This window comes from Sus scrofa, chromosome 18, assembly GCF_054392235.1.
Source record: "Sus scrofa isolate SSC_HxYL_T2T_F1_AM1 chromosome 18, Sscrofa_HxYL_maternal_Yorkshire_Landrace_v2.0, whole genome shotgun sequence".
In the NCBI taxonomy this organism is placed as follows: domain Eukaryota; kingdom Metazoa; phylum Chordata; class Mammalia; order Artiodactyla; family Suidae; genus Sus; species Sus scrofa.
Window position 1 is genome coordinate 31265921 of NC_139400.1, and position 22124 is coordinate 31288044.

The window sequence follows — 22124 nt, forward strand, 5'->3', positions numbered from 1 at the left end:
TTCTATCCCAATTTAAGTTTCTGGTAGCATGCCAAACTTAGAATCCACTCATTTATTTAGCTGCAATCATGCATACAAGAACTGTATTCAGAAATTTATGTTATTAAAATTGTTTCTAACATTCAATTGGTGAGTTCATCAGCTCATAACAAATGATTACATCACTTATTTATGTGTTTGTCAAAGTAATACAACGTCTTCCCTCTAGGAAGTCCATTGTACTTCCCATATAGCAAAATTATATTCTACTCTGTTATACACACAAAAATTGAAGAGGAGAAAAGAAAAGGTAGACAAATCAGTGGCGAATGAAACAGTGAACAGTTACTAAATTAACTTCTGCCCAGAAGACAAGGGATCAAAGAAATCTATCACAGTAGTAGTGTATGCATGCTTTCGGAGAAATACGATATTATTCCAGAAATTGTCACAAATATATTGCGGCTTTGACTGAATATTTTGTTGTGATTGTTTTGCTTTCTACTCAGCATGCAGTTTTGCAGGACTCTGTTGGATATTTGATGATGACAATTTGAAGGGAAGATAGCAAATTTTCTCTCACCCTCAAAGAGTATTTAACAGTAACTGCACCCTAGTCCTCTGAGGAGGAATTTCTCTTTTAGTCCTGTGTTTATTTGAAGAAGTGGATGAGTAGGTCTGCTAAATTATTTTATTGGCCAGACCCTAGTGAAGTCACTTTTGGTTCTTTGTTTTCATTTCTTTAAGGTAACAAATCTGTTAGAACACTGAAAAAAAAATCCCTGTTCACAAGAACTATATTATAATCAAGCAAATTCCTAAATTGAATCTGGTCTAGAAACCAGAAGTAGAGCTAGGAGTGAGCAGTGCAAGAAATGACTGGGCCATGATGACTTTGGAACAGTAAACTGATCATTTAGGGTCTATTTTCTTGAATCAATAACAGGGGCCATTCCCTCCAGGATCTGTTACTCCCACTCTATAGATTCTAAATCAAGATGAGGGCAATTTACAGACTGGATCTGTTCTGTCCTGATTAGTGCCATGTCTGGCATTGAAGAATAAACAAACACCTTTTTTAGAAATGTCTTCCAAAATAAAATATGAAATGAATTTCTTCATATCAATAATATGCTAAATTACATTTCTTTTATCCATCGGTTTCACTCTTTTTCTTAAAAAAAATTAGAGATGCTATATATACATTTGGTTATTTCTTGCATATCCCAAGCTAGTATCTCATATGAAAGAATTTAAAGTTTTAGCTCTTCAATAGTTATTTCAAATCATTTCAAAGGATTTGAAGTTATGAGGACAGTGTGGTAAAATGTGTTAATCATCAGTTCTAAAAATCGGGTCAATGTGTTGACTCTATGACAAACCAGCTGAAGAGCAATTATAGCTAGTTCTTCAGAACAGATATGGATGATTATGTTATTGTTGTTTCATTTAATGCAATGGTATAAATGTGATAAAGCATCATATTCTTGAACTTATTTTTCTGATTATACAATATTTCAGACAGTTGGATCTCTTTGGTTCCACACATCTCCAGGATGCTTTTTAAAAATAATGATTCAGTATGGTCTTCCTTACATGTAACTAAGTTACTTTCTAATTTTAAGTCATTTTTTTTTCTATTCTTGTGAATCTTTTTTTGGTGATTATTTACAAATATAGGATTGAAAATAGAGAGGTGGAGATGATTTTTAAAATATTAGAAAAAGAAGCTAGTAGTTGAATTTTGTCTCATATACACACTGTATCGTGTAAAAATCTCTATAAGTATATAATACCAATGAAGTATATAAAATAGTAGGTGAGCTTTGAATTAATGAAATATTATGTCTTATTCTTTAAGAATTTGTAATGTTCAACAATTCTGGTAAAATTTCATAAAAATTATGATAAAAATGTAAGACTAACTTTTATTCAGTAAATTAAAAATTTATAGAAAAAAGTCTCTTTATGAATGTACATATTTCTCTCTCATTCCCTATCTATTAAAGGTTGTTACCCCAATTTCTTTTTTATAACAGCTTTCACTTTTTAAGTATCCTTATATGCTATTAGAAAAGCAATATACATACACATACAAAAAATAAAAACTTATTACCAGCTTCATTATGTCATATATAAAGCTTATGCTGAGTTATATATTTGTATGTATTTACCTGTTATGTGCAAGTTAGGAATCTTTTGTAATTTGCAGAATAAATTTTATGTATTCTTTCAAAGCACAGAATGTACAACCAAGAACTGCTGAGTGATTATTTGGGCTTGCATGTGACTATATTGGTCTTAATTTAGATAGCCACTCATTAAGCTTGTGCAGCATATTAATTAATGAGAGCTCTTATGGTATTTATTTACAGAGACATTGTAGCATATTTGTAATGCCCACTAATGACATTTTTAGCAGCTCCCAATAAAGCAGTCCAATTAAATATGGTTTCTAGGAACTGAAGTAAGAATTAATCCATTTTATTGTTTACTTGACTCTAAAATCTAATATTACAAAGAAGCAATTAGTAACTAAAATTAAAATATAAAATTTTATGCAATAGTAGAATACAGAATTGCATTAAATAACTTTATTTTAAAACTAATCTCATAGAATTATAATTTATTTATTCTCTTCTTAACTCAATTGAAAAGAAATTTTCACAGTGTGCTTTCTTAAACATCCTTAAAGAATCAACCAATTATTATTTTAAGATGGAAAATAAATGGAAGAAATGTAGAAAATGGTTACAAGCCTTATTAATAGTTTATAATACTGTTTTATTTAATATGATAAAAATAACTTTAGTCTCAATTGTTGCTTGAGATAATTAGATTGGTCAAAGACAAAGCACAAGCTATATATAACATGAGAAAGTTTTCTACCATTTTAATTATCTCAATTATTAATATAAACATTTCAATCTCTTCATGTTTTTATTGGTGATGCATAATAAAAGATGATGTATGTTCTAATCCCTTCCTATTCACTCCTGAGGAAGGGCTCTCTTACCTTAAATAGCAGCAGATAGCTGAACATAGCACACCCAATATTATGTAACCTTTCAATCCGTCTAAATACTATTTCATGATGGTTTGAATCAAGAATACAACTACCTAATTCTTACCATCATTTGTGGATAACTCATTCTTTCAATATAGTATTGCATTCAATAGTTTAAGAAATTTTGTTGATGCAGTTCTATTTATCACTTTGTAAGTTTTATGATAACCCCTTTATTTTGATAATCTTATTTTTTGTTTTTTTTTGTTTTGTTTTGTCTTTTTGCCATTTCTTGGGCCGCTCCTGTGGCATATGGAGATTTCCAGTCTAAGGGTCGAATAAGAGCTATAGCCGCCGGCCTACACCACAGCTACAGCAACATGGGATCCGAGCCGCATCTGCAACCTACAACACAGGTCACGGCAGCACCAGATCATTAACCCACTGAGCAAGGGCAGGGATTGAATCCGCAACCTCATGGTTCCTAGTCGGATTCGTTAACCACTGCACCACGACAGGAACTCCTATTTTGATAATCTTATATGTGCAATATGTTGCAATCATTTTTATATCTTATTCGTTATTCCACAATAAAAATGGTCTTGTGTTTATGCATTTCCATATGAATTCAGTATCACTTTTACAAATTTCCCCCTTAAAAATTATCAAGATTTCATTAAATCTGATTAATTATCTTTCCCCAAATTAACATGTTAATTATGTGCAGTATCCCCATCAAGAAATGAGGTGCCTCTCTCCATTATTAATGTCTTTTTTTAGCAGTTTTAAGTTTTCTCATAATAATCTTCTATATGACTAATAAGAATCTTTATCATCTGACACAATCTTATTTTATGTTTGTTAAAATGCCAATTAACTACAAACATTTTTAAATGTTTTCATATCAACTACCTTAATGGTTATGTAAACTTTTAATCATAGAATTTTTGACATCATTACAAAGTCTACGGCTCATCTGCCCAAAAACATGTAATTATGCAAAGTATTTGAAATTTAATGCACCATTTACAGACAGATTATATGCTATTGGTGATACACAAATTTATTCCCACCAATTATTCCTAACTTATTGGTGTGTTTAGTTTTGACACACTGACATAACTAAAATTTAAATGAACTCTAATAAAAATTTTATTACAATGGTATCATGTACAAATTTGAAGTTTTGTCTCCTGCTTTCCCATAATTATACCTCATATATAGCACTGGTCAGAACTTTCAAAATAATGTTATATTGTGAAATCTTCTAGAAAATTGAAATGACTTGTGCATGACTGTCTTTGTTTTTGTTTGTAACCAATCTAGACTCCTTTTATGTGACAAGCATAGGGCAACAAAATTTGCTACCCACAATGTGCAGCTTTGGCATAAGGGTTAATTTAGGCTGATTATTTTTAGGGCCCAAATGACTCAGGAAGGATCTTTGACCTTCTCTCCAATTGGCTAAAGAACATAGATTGAGAGTCTATTCCAGAAAGGAAGCCATCACCAGGGATAATTCTGATATGAACTAGGAGTGTAGACAGGGAGGACCTGACCAAGTCTGTTTATTCAAGTTCCTCTCTGTGTCCCATGGTCTCTGAATGGCCCAGCAAACATTTGTTTACCAAACATCTGCTTTTCCATCTCTATGGAAATTTCCTTTCTCTTCTTTGAAGTCCCAAACAACTACACTAAGCATCTTCTTTTGTCTCTAGTGAAAAATGGTATTTAAGGTAGGGGCTTTGGTCATTGGACAGAGTTTGTTTTCCAGGGTCCTTCCCATGCATACTTGTTGGTAAACTTTTGTCTGACTTTCTCCTGTTAATCTGTCTCATGTCAACTTTATTATTTGACCAGCCAGAAGAACCTAGAAAGTAGAGGAAAATGTCTTCCTTCCCAACAAAGGTCAACTATAAAATTACTGGGGAAAAAAAAGGCCTCTGTCTGTGCTTTAAGGATGATAGCCACATGCAAAAAAAAAATATTTAGAATAATGTTTATTCTCGTACACACAGATTTGACTGAGAAAGGGCAGACTGAACACTTAGCTATCTAACAGCAAAGTTATGACTTTACACGGAAAGTATGGAAGGGACCTTATCAAAATTCAATAAAATCTCTAAACATTGAAAAAATGAGGTGCTGCTGGTCTTGGAGTGGATGGGGAACTTGATGACTATTCCAACAGTAACCAAGATAATGTAAATCTAAGGACCGAGGTACATATGCTTATCAAATTGTCAAAGTAAAAATTAGAACTCAGTGCTGATGAATATATAGAGAAGTACAGAATAATATTTATTAAAATTGTAAATACAAATTGTCGATAGGTATGGCTGGTAATTTACATTATATTAAAACATTCCTTTCTTATTCAGCTTACATCATTTTAATATTACTCTTAACAAACCCTAAATTCTGTCTCATTCATCCAGCAGATCCAATGTAGGAACCCCAACAGGTCTCAAGATCTGCTCCAGAGACAGGCATGGCTAAATAATTTCGCACAATTGGGAATCCTGATTTCGTGATCAGCAACTTCAAATTATCTCACAAAAGCCTGACTATTCTCTCTGTTAAATTTGCCATCTTACACCACACAAGCATTGTTTCCCTCAAATTCAACTTTATCCTAAATTTTCTTCTCTATTCTCAATTTTAGTAGTTGATGCAACTTTTCATCTCAAAAGGAACGAATAAAATGTCAATGAAAATTACCTCAATGTCTATTTCACTTAGCTACAAGCTAAAACACACCCACGTGCGCGCACATGCGCACACACACACACACGCATTGAAATCTCTCCTGAACCATTTCTCTCTCTTTACCTCTTTTCTTCCACAACCAGCCTTTCTGAAAGGTTTGCCTAGGCTCCCTCTTTTGAATATGTCCAGAGGCATTCGTCTTCAACCAGTGAAGGAGGTGTGAAACAAACCTTTAAATATTTCTATTCGCTATAATAGGTAAACCATACCTCAAATAGAAAACTTTTGAAGATGCTGGCCATCTCTCATTAGCAAACTGACACAATCTGCTTCTCAAAAACACTGACCTGAAATAATTTCTCCAATGCCAAGGAAGCTTCTGTAAATGATGAGTCTGTAACATATAGTATAGACATAAAGGAAGACAACTAGATCAGAAACTTCCCGAGAGAAAATCGATATATACCACTCAAGCATTGACAATGCTTACTCATACATTTGAATTAAGTCCTGCAAAGACTGGCTAATAGCCAAATAAATTAAAAAACATGGGTTGCTCTACCAATAATGGAAGAGAATGAGAGAATGTGCACCTTTAAAATTTTTCTCAATCATTATAAGCACAGTTTTATGACTAAACTTAATTTGTAATGTTATTTTATTCATTTGTTAAAATTATTTAACATTGTTCCCAAAGCTTTATTTTATATTTTTGGAAAATATATTTGAACATTTTCCTTTTTGTTGATAACCATCATCATTGGAGACCTGACTGCTCCAGAATATCATTTTTGATAGTACTAAGATATTATATAGAAAATGTGGGTTAAAGCAATATTTCTGACAGTGAACTGTGATTATCTGTGGATTGTCTGTTTGAGAGCATGAGATAGATTTTCTAAGCTTTTTCTATTACAGTACATAAGACCCATACTTTCATCTTCGATATCTGAAGTAAAGAATTGCTATAGATAATATTACTCAAAAGGAAAAAAAAGGTATTTTCCTTATTGAGGTCAAAGTATTATTAAAGACACCTACACAAGCACCTATGATTGCTTTTCTCCCTGTTCCCAAGAGAACAAGCAAGATAAATACTTTCTTAATGCCAATGTGTCAGACATCCAGACCTCAGGGATTTTGTTTGTTTGTTTTTATTTAAGACAACACAAGACAGATTTATATCAAATTACACATATGAAAAATGCTTTTATTAAAGCTAGGACTCAAATTTTCATTATAAAATAAAAATGTATCTCTGAATATAATGTTTTGCTGAGAGATGGTAAAAACAAACAAAATAGCATATTTTATATTCCTAAAATCATTGCCAATGTATTTGCAATTTAAAATTTTAGAATACATGTCTTAATTTGGAAATATAGCTTTAAAGATTTAGTGATGCATTTGCACTTATCAGATAGCATAAATAAATGTATGCTTATTTGGAAATGCCACAGTCCTATACAAAATGATGTATTTTTAATCTAATTTCTCTGATCAGAAGTTCAATTATATATTGAGTTTTCCAGAATATTGAAAATGTGTGTATATTATTATAAATGCTAGTTATATTACTGCATGCTAATTACACACATATATTAGCAGTTACAATGCAATTCAACCAAGGCTATAGAGAAAAATAGGAATAGTATGATATGAAAAAAATGTCTGTGAAAGTGTGTGAATATTTATATGACTCTTTTAAGTTTAACTTTACAAAATTATTGAAATTTTCTATGTTTGATTTTGCACAATATGAGCTCTTTTCTAATATTAGATACTATAAATCCCCAATATACATTTAAATTATTCATCCAGCAACATGTTATATTTAACTTGTTCATTAAGTCCTCCATTAAACATGGACAAAATAAAGAAGTCCAATTCCTTTTTTTTTTTTTTTTTGTCTTTTTGCCTTTTTCTAGGGCTGCTTCCCAAGGCATATGGAGGTTCCGAGGCTAGGGGTCGAATTGGAGCTATAGCTGCCGGCCTACACCACAGCCACAGCAACACGGGATCTGGGATCTGAGCCGCGTCTGCAACCTACACCACAGCTCATGGCAACGCCGGATCCTTAACCCACTGAGCAAGGCCAGGGGTCGAACCCACGACCTCATAGTTCCTAGTCGGATTTGTTAACCACTGCGCCACGACGGGAACTTCAAGAAGTCCGATTCTTAACAGATTTAGGATTTAGGATTTGCGGTGAGACTGAACACACAATTTAAGAGAGGAAAACTTGCTTAAGGAATAGCATATAAACAAAGTATATCATTTTCTTTCCAATTAAATACCTCAATAGGGAGTCAATTTCATAACAATGAGTTTCGTTATTATGGTTTAGTTAATCAGGGTAAATTTTTTTTAATTTGGAATATAATTTATAGCAGCTTATGAGAAGAAACCGTTCATTTTCCACTCAGACTATATTTAAGGGCACATCTTAGCCAACGATTGCCCCGATTATCATAAATACCAAACAACTCCAAATCTCAGTCAGTTACGGCTACCATGTAGCTCCCAAGACTGCATGTGGCCTGAGAGGTTCTGGTTAGGCATCTCGTACGCAGGCTTTTAGTTTAAGGTCACCTGTTTCCACAATTTCCTTATAGCAGCAGGTAATTAAATCAGGTCCTTGTCTTTACAGATCATCATGCAAAAAGTAGATAAGCAGAAGCATGCAAAAACTTTTAATGCCTTGGCCAAACTGACTTTTGTCCATATTCCACTGACAAAAGACAGGACAAAGTGGAGGCTGCTGTGCCCAGCAGGCTGGGGGGGCAGCACACACAGACATACATGTACTGGCTGTGCTTTTGTTCCTGAACTTCTCTAACACATTGCCTGAAGCATCTTAGAAATATTATAAGGAACCTTTCTGAGGCTAGAGTTCCTGCATAAGGAAATCAAGAACCACAGTAATTAGGATGACAGAAGTAATTTACTGATTGGAAAGGGCCATTTTATACTGACAAAATTCTTTAGTTATAGAAAAACGTTATGATCTATGTAGAGAATTTCAAAATTATGTGTTTTAGCCCTCTTTTCATTCTGGAACTTTCCTTAGAGCTGAAGGCTTACACCTTGTATATGTTCAGTTCCAAGAAGTGTGAAGGCAGTCCGAGAACCAATTGTTAAGAGGTTGGAAATTGGGATGGGTCATTTGACATGTCAGCTTGACTGGCCGTGGGGTGCCTGGATTAAACATTATTTCTGGGTGTGTGTTTCCGGTCTGCGTGGGCATTTCTGGGTAAGATCAGCATTTCAATCAGTGGACTCAGTAAAGCAGAGCGCCCTTCTCAACGCAGGTGGGCGTCATTCAATCCACTGAAAGTCTAAATAGGATAAAAGGCAGAGGGAGGAGAAATTTGCTCCCCTTTTCCCCAACTGCTTGAGCTGGGATATTTTCTCTGGGCCTCAGAATGGGGTTTACACCATTGTCTCCTGCTTCTCAGGTCTTCACACCTAGACTGAATTCCACCACTGCCTTTCCTGGGTCTCCACTTGCAGATGGCAGATAGTGGGATTTCTCAGCCTCCGTAATTGTATGAGCCTATTCCTAATAATATACATGCATATGTCTGTCTGTCTGTATATCTGTCTATCTGTCTGTCTGTCTACCTATCTATTATCTATCTATCTATCTTTCTACTGGTCTGTTTCTGCAGAGAACCCTGACTAAAATAGGAATCATGTAAAATATCTTTATGATTATGCTGAAAATAATCTGATATTTCTCTATTGAAAGAGACAATATTTAAGACAAATTCCAATACTTTTGACAACTTTAAAGGTTTTTTTTTTTTGTCTCATGTAGCTGGACGCACACAAACATACACTTACATGCATAAATATAAAAGCCTTCAATTCTGATAAAAGTCTGATGAAAGAGTTAAATATTTTACAAAGAAATGATGGAAGACCCCTGCTAGATTAAGCCAAATTCATAATAATTAAAGACTAGTAATAAAGTTGCCAAGTTTTCTATCTATGGTTTAATAATCTTTACTATTTCAATATATTTTAATAATTTAAATATAATTACTTGCAAATGTCTTTTTAAACTTTTTTAAAAAGCTTATGTTTTAGTTCTTGATAGGAAAAATAATATATAAAGAAATAACTCTTTTTGATTAACCATGTCAGTAAGAAATGGATTAAGTTGTAAGCACAATATCTACGAAAAAGTAGTTTCTGGAGTGTTACACTTTATGAAATCAGATCTTTTGAAGTACCATCCACTGGCCTTGGTTGTTTAATATTTGTTTCACTGAAAAGTGGGCTATTTGTTTGATATTAACATACATATCAAACGACACATGTACTCCAATGTTCATTGCAGCACTATTTGCAATAGCCAAGACATGGAAACAACCTAAATGTCCATTGACAGAGGAGTGGATAAAGAAGATGTGGTACATATATATATATATATACATCATGGAATATTACTCAGCCATTAAAAGGAAGGAAATAATAGCATTTTTAGCAACACAGCTGGACCTAGAAATTACCGTGCTAAGTGAAGTCAGACACTGAGACACCAACATCAAATGCTATCACTTACATGTGGAATCTGAAAAAAGGACACAGTGAACTTCTTTGCAGAGCAGACACTGACTCATAGACTTTGAAAACCTTATGGTTTCCAAAGGAGACAGGTTGGGGGGGATGTGCTGGGGTTTTGGGATGGAAATGCTATGATAATCATTGTACAACTATAAATGCAATAAATTCATTGAGTAATAAAAAATACATATCATCTACAGAGAAGTAAAAGTAAGAGGATAAAGAAATTGGAAAATAAGCAAATAGCAAAATTGTTCTAAGGGGTTTCCAGGGAACAATCAAAAATATTTTGTATTATTTAACACTGTCTACAGACATCTCCTGATTTTGTACACGCCTTTTACATGTAAGAAGAAATTTCTTTATACTCGGGTGGAATGGTCTGGTAAATGGCAAGCCCACTGTAACAGAAACTTCAGGTAGATTTCATCTGTCTGAAACTATCTGATTAAAAGGTCCAATGTAAAATTAAATGACAGTTATGCAACATTTGGAATTTGAGAGGGCCTCCCCTCTGGGATAGTGTGCAGCCAAGAAGCTTAGGGATACTGCCATCCAGTAAGTCTGTAAAGTTTCATGGTTTGCAGAAAGCTCACCTAGTAAGTTAACTGATACAGGAAATAAGATATAAGAGTGGAAGGATAAGTATGCATACTTATCACCTACATTAGTGCAGTATGGCTCTTGACCTATATGCAGTCTGAACTAGCATACATGACAGGTTAGAATTGTCATCTTTCTGATGTTCTAATTCTAAAAGAGAAAAAAAAAAGAGAAGTATAAAATATACTATCTGGTTTATGGTCAATCGCAGATATGTGGAAGCGAACTTTTTTAAAGTGAACTTTTAAAAACTTTTTTGAAGTGAACTTTTTTAAAGTGAAAAACGCTACTCCTTTGCATCGATTTTCATTTTTTTTTTCTTCTGAGATCATTAGTCAACACACTCCCAAGTGTAAATTCTGACAGTCGGAGGACCACTGTTGGACCCTCATCTCTGTGAAACTCATTCTAGCCGTAGATCACAGAAAATCAGCTCATGAAAATAAGATTGCACAAAGTGTTGGTGCAACTTACATATTGAAGAGAATGTGTTTTTCAATTGAAGCTATAACACTAAATGTGTTCAAAAGCAGAATTACAAATGGCAGCCTCAGTGAGTGGTCACTTTGCCTACTGCCTGGTAATGACAAATTTTCTCATTGAGAGGGAAAAAAAATCACTTTTTTATAAAATAAAAAATAAACATGCTAAAAATGAAAGAGCAGTGGAAGCTTAGGACACAGGTATGATAACTTGAGGTAATTCATTCAATTCTATATTTGTTTAATACTGCATGCCTTATGATTTTTAGGTACAAGAGGCTTAAAAGAGCAGGTTAGTTTATCATAACTTATGTGTAGGTTAAATATGAAATATATACATGTATTAGAAATTATACTTTATGATTTTAAAGTAGTTTCTATTATCTAGCTACCCTGTCTGAAATATTGGTGCTTTGATTAATTAATGGCATTTAATAAATTCTATACTGTACTTACTATATCTTGGGTCTGATAATTTTTTCATATAAACCATTTTCTCAGTTTTTAAAGCTCGCTCTACGCCAAATTAGTATGTTACTTCACCAATTAATGACTATAGTCTAGAGGTAAAAATGTGTTAATACTAGCTATGAACATTAAAAAATTAGTTTTTAGCAAAGCAGAAAGTTATTTGGTGAAAACGACATGGAGAATTTCCTCTTAAGAAAATCTCATCATTTGAATTTTGTTTCAATGATATTCTTCATTTCAGCTGTCTAATGTTAAAGAGAAAATTTTCAGTCTTGAAATATAACTGTTAGATTGTTACTAATTTTGCAAATAGAACATTTAATGATGTTTTATGGTTAGCAATTGATCTGTGTCACATTTTGAAATGACTGTCCTGTTATAAAAATATATCACTTTGATAACTAAGTAAAACATTAATTTTGAATTAATTCAGGTATTAGAATAAGAAAGAAATCTGCTTAATAAATAGAGAGCTTTAAAATGACCATGCACACATAACAAATCTCACAGTGCCAAGTTATCTGATAAGTAAACTTTTAGCAAAATCTTCTTCAAAGGTGAAGGTACGCAGAGTTTGATTATCAAAAGACAAGACAAACTCACTAAAGAAAATAATACCAATTACATGTCTGTAAGTTCAATATCATAATTGGAAGAGTAAAATTAAGAGGATTGTGAGAACAGGATCCTGATTTTATTTTTTCTCAAAGCATCTCCTTCTGAATTAGAATTTGATCCTGATATTACTAGCTTTCCTATTGTCCATATATTCTTCTAAATTCTGTCATATGACCATTATCATATTTATATTACCCTGGGATTAATAGGTACTGGAAAAGAAACACCTGGTAACCATTAAACCTAATGCATTGGGAAGGAATATTATGTCATTCTTAGACATGACTGCTAAAATATATATATATATATATGTACAAATAAGTGGGTATATATATGTATATGCACTATTTTAAGAAATAATGAGCTCATTACTAAGCAAAATATAAAAAGTAACAGTGAGGAAATTATATAGGTAGCATCTAGCTATAACTAGAAAATAAAATTCAAGCAATTATATAATAATTAAATGGACTTCCTTTCTAGTTATGAAAAATAAACTATCTTGTTGATTTTCTACTTTGGTTTCATTACTAAAATGATTGTTTAACTAACTCACTTTATGTTCACTAAATACAATGGATCAAAACTTATTTATCTGGGTGTTATTAAAAAGCATATAGTCTAACTCCTCATTTTATAGATGGGAAGCTCTTATCCAGAGAAAGTAACTGACTTAAAAACTCTGGTTACCTAATGGCTTACTATAGGTTTGTGTAGTGTAATAGCACAATTTAGGAATCTGAAATAGCAGCCAGAGGACAAGTCACTAAGTAAAGCTAAATTTAATTATCCTCAAATCAGACATTGAGAATAATTTATATATATAACATATAAAAACAAGTGAATTACAGTCCATGCTAGACATTATGAGAAACAATAAAAGTGACATAGCTTGTGTGTCAGCAAGAGACATATGGGAAATTTCTTTACCTTCCCCTCAATTTTTCTGTGAAAATATTAAAACTGCTTTAAAAAATTGTTAATAAAAAAAAGTAACATAGTCAATTCCATGACAAAAAAAGGAATGAAACAAATAAATGCAACTAGTATCAAAGGCAAATATGTGGTAAGCAGTCTAATAGGGCTACAAAGCAGAAGCTATAGTCAAAGAAAGACAATAACCATGTCCTGTAGAGCAGAAAGAGACCAGTGACCCAGCCTAAAATGTCAGGGAGGATTTCAAGAGTGGAGTGGTAAGTATGGAAGAGGAGAATTTAGTGGAGGAAAAATTATTGAAATATAGTTCTATTCCTTCATTATTCTGTGGTCTCAGAATTTATTAATTACAATGAATAAATTATCAGGTGTCACAAACTCTGCAGAGGACTGGGCACAGAAATGTAATCTAAACCTAGTATTTTAAAATAGCAACAGCTACAATTTTTTGAGAACCTACCAAGAGAGGGGCAGACTCTGTTCAAAGTTTATTGATATGTAACCAACACCTGCCAACAAAAGCAATCTATCATTTTCATGGTTCTGTGAGTTTACTAGGCCCAGCTGAGTGGTTCTTCTGCTCCATGTGATATCAGCTGTGACTGCAATTATCTAAATGCTCAACTTAGCTGCATCATCCAAGATAATGTCTCATATGGCTGACAGCTGGTATTGGCTGTAGGCTAAAAGCTCAGGTGGAGCCATGGAGCAGAGCAATTGGTTCTCTTTCACAGGGCTTGGGCTTCTGATAGCACAGAGGCCACAAACTACGAAAAAACAGCCAAGCATGTAAAAGTGGAAGACCACTCAAAGCCCAGGTTCACAAGTAACAGTGCATCACTTTTGCCACACTCTAATTAGTCAAGGCAATTTCAGGACAGTGTAGAATCTAGAGGAGAGCATATAGATACCACCTTTTGGTTTAAGGAAAGGCAGAGGATTTGTACCCATCTTTAATCAAACACTCTCATATTAATCCAATCAGCCTTCACAACTAACATATCTAACTTCACCCCAATCTACAGACACACAACAACTTAAGCATGGCAATAGTTAACTATTCTCTAAATTTAGGTGCTAAACATCTATCCATTATTCAATTATAATAATTAGATCTCCTTCTCTGAAGTTATGTAAAATAAAAGTTGATACTGGCAGGAATAAAGTCAGGGATCATATGTTACACTTGGTTGATGGTTAGAAACATTCCTCCAGTATGGGGAAGATACTTTTTTTTTTTTTTTCAGTTTATAAATATGTAGCACTCAGGTTGAGAGAACTTGGATTTCTTTAAAAAATTTTTTTTTATCATAGTTGGTTTACAATGTTCTGTCAATTTCTGCTGTACAGCAAAATGACCCAGTCATATACACACACACGCACACACACACACACACACACACACATGTATTCTTGTCCTCATATTGTCTTCCATCATTTTCCATCACAACTGTGTATTTCATTCTCAGAAATCTACAATCTCTTGCAAAGGAAATATTTGGTAAATACTGTTAAATACTCAAGAAACTCGAAGCACAGAGAGGTTAATAAATAATATTTCCAATGATAACAGCAAAGAATTGGCAGAATAGGATATTAAATGGAGATATTCTGACACAGAAGTTAACAAATAGCATTGATATGCTTAACATAGAAAATATAAATCATTTCCTCACAGTAAGAAAATCAACCTGGTGTGTTCTGATATACTGTATTTATTCTATTTTGTATAATACTCTATTTAATTTGTACTTTAGCCAACAGGAGTCCCAATACTTGGTAATGTTCTTGTTTTATTTATTTTATGTTATTCTTTATTGGAGTTGACTTACAATATTACATTAGTTTCAGGTATATAACACAGTAATTTGATATTTTTACAGATTATATGCCCTAGTTATAAAATATTGGCAATATTCCTTATGTTATACATTACATCCTTGTAACGTATACCTAAATAGTTTATACCTTTTAATCTCCTTCACTTGTTTTTCCCTTCCCTTCCATTTTCTTGTTTTAGACATTATGATGTTTACATGTTCCAAAATTTAATATTGCCTTACTGGTAAGTGATTTTTCAATGATTAATTAAGTACCTATTGTTCTTTACTGAAATTCCACTACATGAGTAAACAAAAAGGCATCCACTGCAAAATTTTGAAAAAAAAGATGTTTTTAAACTCTGTCATTTTTTTATTACACAAAATTGAAATATATCTAGGATTTGTGAAGAAAGCTTCGGCTTTCAGAAAGTAAATTCTGAATTTCAGGATAATTTGAATTGCATCAACATGAGAAACCAAAACATCAGTAAGATACCACTGTTTACCCCTAAATAAAATTAATCTTTTTACAGCATTAAAAGTTTTTACATTCATTTTCTCACCTCCATGTCAACCTTCAGTCCTTGATTTATCATCTCTGTGCAAAATTTTATCCAGTTTTCACAATTACGGTTAAGGTGCCCATAACCAATGTCAACAAGATCTTGGGCAGAGGCATCTGAGCACTAGACAGTATTTCGCTATTTATTTACCCGTTTACACCACTAACACATAAGGTCCCTTGTGGGTAGTTACGTGACTTTCCTTACTCTTTTATCCCTAGAGAGGTTTCCTTCAGCTGTAGATTTAACAAGTCTCTTTCCCGTGTTACATCTTTGCGAACACCTTCATTTGCCCTGTTTATTGTTTTTCTTAGTACGTGCAATCTTTTTGCCTCATACCATCATCTCTCTTCACTTTATGGCATAAGTCTTAATGAACTTCTCAAGTTACCCTTTATGTTATTGATTTGATGATTTGCAGATTTTAAACTTAATTCTCTAAAGAAGTTTTTTTTTTAATCCACAATTAGTATTTTATTATTTTTCACGTTTACTTAAAATTAGACTCTCCCTTCCTTACTGCCTAATTTTCTCAAAATGAGTATTTTTCTTCCTTTTGTCATATCTCAACGTGTATGAATTTCATGGATTCAATCTGAATCTGATTAGCAATGCAAAATTGAATCTTCCTAAAAATGTAGTTACTTGTATAACAAGAATTATCAAACTGCACCTTTTTTTTTCTATATTGGAGATAACTCTGTGTGTACTTTCTTGTGTTTAAGCCCAAATGAGATGAGATTCACATAGAATTGCTATTTTTGGGGAAACAGTTGAGAAGAGGAGGTGAATCTTTCTTGGTCTTCTCTAACAAGTGATTTTTTTTTGTGCATCCTCCTTTATTCTACTCGCCATGTGTCTTCGTTTTAAGGATATAGAGATATAATACTTTTGGATTCTTTTTAGAAATAGGACATTCATTCCAATTAATATTTACATGTATATAGATTCAGTTTAATATTTTAAAAGTATCAGAGCAAACACACCCTTTTAAGGGAGCGTGTTTCTAGCTTTTTTTCCCCCAGCCTCTCTCCCTTTCCATCATTTATTTTTTCTCTTCCTATACCCTCTTCTTCTTTTTATAGAAACAAAAACAAAAACAAAAAAATCAAATAACAATTAAAAATGTGGATCCTGAGGATCAAAGTGGCACATAAGTATATTGTATTCAGTATTTTGTGAGTATTCATAAAGTATTAGGAAGATCCAACATCTCTGATTAACATTGACTTGTAAATGAAGCAGGTATTTGAATGACTTACTGAGAAAATTGCTTAAAGCAAAATAAGAGTTCAGAAGGTATAATTCATATATATGTATATATTATTACGTGTACATATAAATAACCTAAATACTCATGCTCGAATATACACACTTAGATGCAGAAAAATTTTCTTTATGACCCAAAGAGAATAATAATATTAACTAAATTTATACTTCAACTTTTTTGCAACTTATTGCCAGAAGGTGTATATGTAATGTTTTGTGATAACATCCAAAATGAGAAAATATAATTTAACTTGGATTCACTACATCATTGGATTAGTAGTCAAGAATATATTGTTTGATTGCCTAGATAGACAGTCTTGTCACTAGTTAGCTTAGTGATTTAAACAAAGTGCCTAAGATTGACATACTTCAGTTTGCCTCATACCCATATAGGGAAATTAAAAGGAACTACCTCATAGAGTCTTGGTGAGGGTTCAGAATGATAGCTCATATATTTGAAGAGTGTCTGGCACATGCACAACTGTTCAGGAAGTGAATGATGATGAGGATGATTAGCTAAGTGTAAATTCCATGAAATTTAACTTTTCCTCATTAGTGCACACCATTTGTTTTTATTCATTCTTACTGCTAATAATCTAGCATATTTATTTGAATTATGTGTTAGCTTCCCAGGCTGCTACAACAAAGTACTATAGATTGGATGGCTAAGTATTTGAGAAAATTATGTTCTCACAATTCTGGAGCCTACAAATCTGAAATCAAGGTGTCTGAATGTCTGGTTTCCTCTGAGGCCTCTCACCTTGCCTTGTAGGTGGCTGTCCCTTTTTTTTTTTTTTTTTTTTTTGCATATATATATATATTTTTTTCTTTAGGGCCACACCTGCAGCATATGTAAGTTCCCAGGCAATGGGTCAAATCAGAGCAGCAACTATGGGCCTACACCCCAGCCACAGCAACGTGGGATCCAAGCTGTGTCTGTGACCTGCATGGCCACTCCAGATACTTAACCCATTGAGCGAGGCGAGAGATTGAACCCGCATCCTCTTGGATACTAGTCCAGTTTGTTATCACTGAGCCACAGCTGAGAATTCCTGTCTTTTGCTCCCTGTGTCTTCATATGTCATTCTTCTGCCCATATCTGTATCCTAATTCCCTCTTATGATGAGGGCATTAGTCATATTAATGAAGGCTCCCACTAATGACCTCATTTTAACTTAATTGCCTCTTTCAAGACCAAATATAATCACTTTCTGAGGTACTAGGGATGGGAATTTCAACATATTAAATTTGGGGGAAGGGCAGACACAATTCAGCTTATAACAAGTTTTGTTTGAAATCATTTTTTTATTTGTGAAAAGTACTTATTTTTCTGACCTCAAATTAGCATGAATACTTACTATCCTTTATTTATCTTATTTTTAAGAAATAAGGAAAAAAGTATCAATTCTATTTTTTCCCTAAAGAATGTATTTGAGTTTATTCCAATATAAAAAAGAGGGGCAAGGGAATCAATGTCTATTCAAAGGCAAAATACATAAAAGTGAAAGAGAAGGCTCAGCGTGAATAGTTGAGTTTCCCAGGCCCCCTCTATCCCATAAAAAATTACCCTGCTACTGGCCTGGTGACAAACTAATATAGTGACTTCTATGTGAATCTTTTCATCCTATAACAATTTGCATAGCTCCTTTAGGTGCTTATTACAAACACAAAACTTTGTAAACAAATCTTTAAAAACCCAAGAAATTATTTTAAAAAATGGAGTATGTAGAAGTATTTAATTTTTAATAGTGTTAGTTTTGTTATCCTTTAAAGATCACTGATCATTTCAGGAAAGTTATTGTTGTTTTTTTCTGAAGAAATCATGCTATGCTAACAACAAATATCTCCTTAAATATATAAAATATAACCTTTTTTACAGTAGTGTTAAATTCTACATTATGTTGTGGAGAATGAGCTTCATTTTCAGAATAATTCAACTAGATTAGACTCTAGCTGCCACGTTTCACTAATACATGATATATTAGAACTTTAGTTTCTTTCAAGAATTTTTCAGAACTTGAAGACATACAGGAAGCAAGTATTCTTATCTGCCCTTTGCAGATGGGTCAACGAGGCTATTGAAAGTTACAAGAGTAGCCTAAAGTAACAGAAGGAATTTTTGAAATCCTCTATTTCACTGGAATTGAAACCATTAATTTTTTTTTTTTTTGCCCCTACTTCTCTCTCATACTAGCAAAACTTCCTTTCCTTTGCCAAACTGCTTCCAGGCTCACGACATTATGGAGAAAAATCAATGTAAGTCAATGCAATGGCTCTGGTTCCACAAGGAACTGAAAAATCATGAGTTGTGTTTGCACACTATCAGCTGAGGGTTTGAACTACGGTTTTGCTATCTCCACACACTGTAGGCCTACCAGAACCTGTCGAATCCATTTCTATTCATAAAAAAATTTTATGATGTTTTTCAGAGAACTTTGGTGTGTTCCTAAGTACGATATCAACAAGTACTAGTCTACATGCCATGCAATCAGTTTAAATTAACATTAAGAAAGTATAAATACACTGTTGCATTAAAGTCAACTTCTCCAAAATACTTCAGTGTACATGCATATGCCTGAAAACAAGTTTTCATGAATCCAGTGTGAAGCAGTAAGCAAAATATTTGAGGAAATGATTTATACGGCCCTATGTTACAAATTCATTCTTCTTTGGTATGAATATAATGATGCTCTAGGTGCCAGTTTAACCACAATGAGTAATGTTTTTGTGAAGTCACATGATTGAGAAACTACTAAAATAACTGAAGTACTATGCAATGAAGCAATGGCTGGACATTACTAATTATTAGAGATGACCCAAAATGACTTTTGTGATAGATGTCTTTGTTAATTTCTGCCAAAATCTTTTATATCTCATTGAGTAACTGAAATGGAAACATTCATATAAGAATAGGATTACTCTCAATTTTTCTCATTAGTAAGAGCTCTAATAAAAGAAATGGGGGCTTATTGACACAATAAAACATTATTCATTATTATCTTCAACCCATTTGCTTCACATTGCCCTACAAAAGTTACTAGTTAATGCATCACTTTCCTTTCTTACTTGCAAGGTAGATACCCATTCATAGTTGACCAATCTTAATATAATTTTATTCCTTTTCACACTGACCTTTTCTAAATTAAGTCTGGGTGAAACAGGAGCTATAACACTAAAGTTACAAATATAGAGTCAGTGGTGAAAATAAAACATGCGGGTAAAGAATACATCAAGATGCAATAGGAGAAAAGTTCCTCTTTATTTCTAGAAAATAAAGATTCTAGGAAATAAAGATTAGAAAACTAAAAATTTGTTAACCAGTAAAATTTAGTAAAGTTTATTTAAATGTTCATGGTTCACTGTCAAGAAATACTTAGAAGTTTTATATGTTAACTCTTAGATTTGAAGGAATCATAAATATCAATTAATTCCCACCCCCATCTGCTGTATTGTAGAGTTTAACCAAATTGCCTCATTTAGTAGTTATGATGACTGATAGATGTATGTCTATAACAGACTTGCCTCATTAATACATGCATACATAAATTTCAAATCATGATTTGTATTTTAATAAAAACTATCTTATGGACTTCAATCTTCCACTTAAGATACAGAAACCTAGAGAGAATGTCATGGATAAATTAACCGATGATGAAAAGTAAGATTATCTACACCACCATAACTTTTCTTGAATGTATTTGAGAACTGAGGTCATAGTGAAACTACCAAAAATTTAAGGAAGAGAGGCACCATCAAGAAGAAATGGGCCATAAGGCTCAGTGAACTAGGGCAGAGCACAGAGGAAGACAAGGCCAACTTACAGGTGAATAACATGAAATCAACTACAATTTTCAACAAACTGCAAAAAGCCGAGTACAGGCTAACATGAAAATGCAGGACCTTTGGGACAGGCAGACCCAAGTGGTGTCTTTGGAGGTGTCACACCTCTATCACCAAGAGTAGCTGACAAACCCTAGCAAAATTCAGGAGCTTTCTGCATGGATTCATGTATCTCAATTCTTATGTCAAAGAAGAATAGGTCCCTTATTGTCAAAACAGAAACCTAGGCCCTACTGGGCTTTTCGCTAGTTGGAGACAGTAAAAACTCTATTACCAGAGATTTTGCAAACAAGAAACTCCACTTGTTAATACGGACTTGTGACTTCCCTAACATAACTACCAGGTATTTTCATTTTGAAAAGCAGCTATCAGTTTAATACTGAACATCTGTCCAAACTGTACACCAGACCCATGGAGAACTTGTGAAACTCTCCCATTCTTTGTATCCTACAGACAATTCAACCGAAGCACACCACAAGAATCTCCTTCCTAACTGACTGATTAGCACAACTTCATAGGTACAGAGTATATTATCTAAATACTTGCAGGTGAAGAATTTACTAAAAGTTTTACCACCATATGAATTGTTATTTTATCATTTTTTTTCTAGACACCAGGAGCAGGTTTCTCACCATTAGGCTTTTGCTCCTCAAACAATTGCTTTATAACATAATTTTCAACTTTGTACTAGGATAACTCCACTTCCATCTCTATGGAAGGTTTTACTGCAAGTCAAAATGTAACAATACAAAACAGAAGTCTTACAAAAATTTATCACTTCTTACAAAATTTTGTCACTACTTGCAAAATATATACCCTTAGCACATCAGCTGATGGTTTGTTCCTATTGCTTATAGATCTACTAAAGGCTCTGCTTCATATATTTACATAATTTGGGGAGATAGTCTAAAAGTATATTCCAGGCCTGAGACATGACAGAGGGAAAAGAGCATAGTGTGATAGTTCCTAATGTTCCTCCTCAGAAGAGCCCTCAGTAATTTATACACATTGAATCTGTCAAAACGAGTGAAAGGGCCATGCTTTCAATCAATCAATTGCAGAAGAAAACTATTAAAGGCCTTTGGTCTTAATACTACCGTGACTGTAATTAGTACTTCTTCTTTTTCATGCCACACCCCCACCTAAGCATACATGTTAAAAACTATAAATATTTATGGAGCGCCTGCCATGGCACAGGGGGGTAAGTCCGACTGCAGAGGTTTGGGTTGCTGTGGAGGTGCAGTTCAACCCC

General features: G+C 33.3%; 1 protein-coding gene across 9 annotated transcripts in view; it reads right to left on the reverse strand.

Moving 5' to 3' along the window:
• The window catches only part of LOC110257598 (uncharacterized), a 755702-nt gene that overhangs the window by 320583 nt on the left and 412995 nt on the right, over positions 1 to 22124 (reverse strand). For 2 of the 9 annotated variants that reach the window (XM_085005947.1, XM_085005945.1), the window contains one exon: positions 6043 to 6089. The exons of 6 other annotated variants lie outside the window; for them this stretch is intronic. In XM_085005947.1, the coding sequence (XP_084862073.1) occupies positions 6043 to 6089 (47 nt within the window). Of the gene's footprint in view, positions 1 to 6038; positions 6090 to 22124 lie in introns of all 9 variants that reach the window. One more of the 9 variants, XR_014834363.1, reaches the window with a different exon arrangement.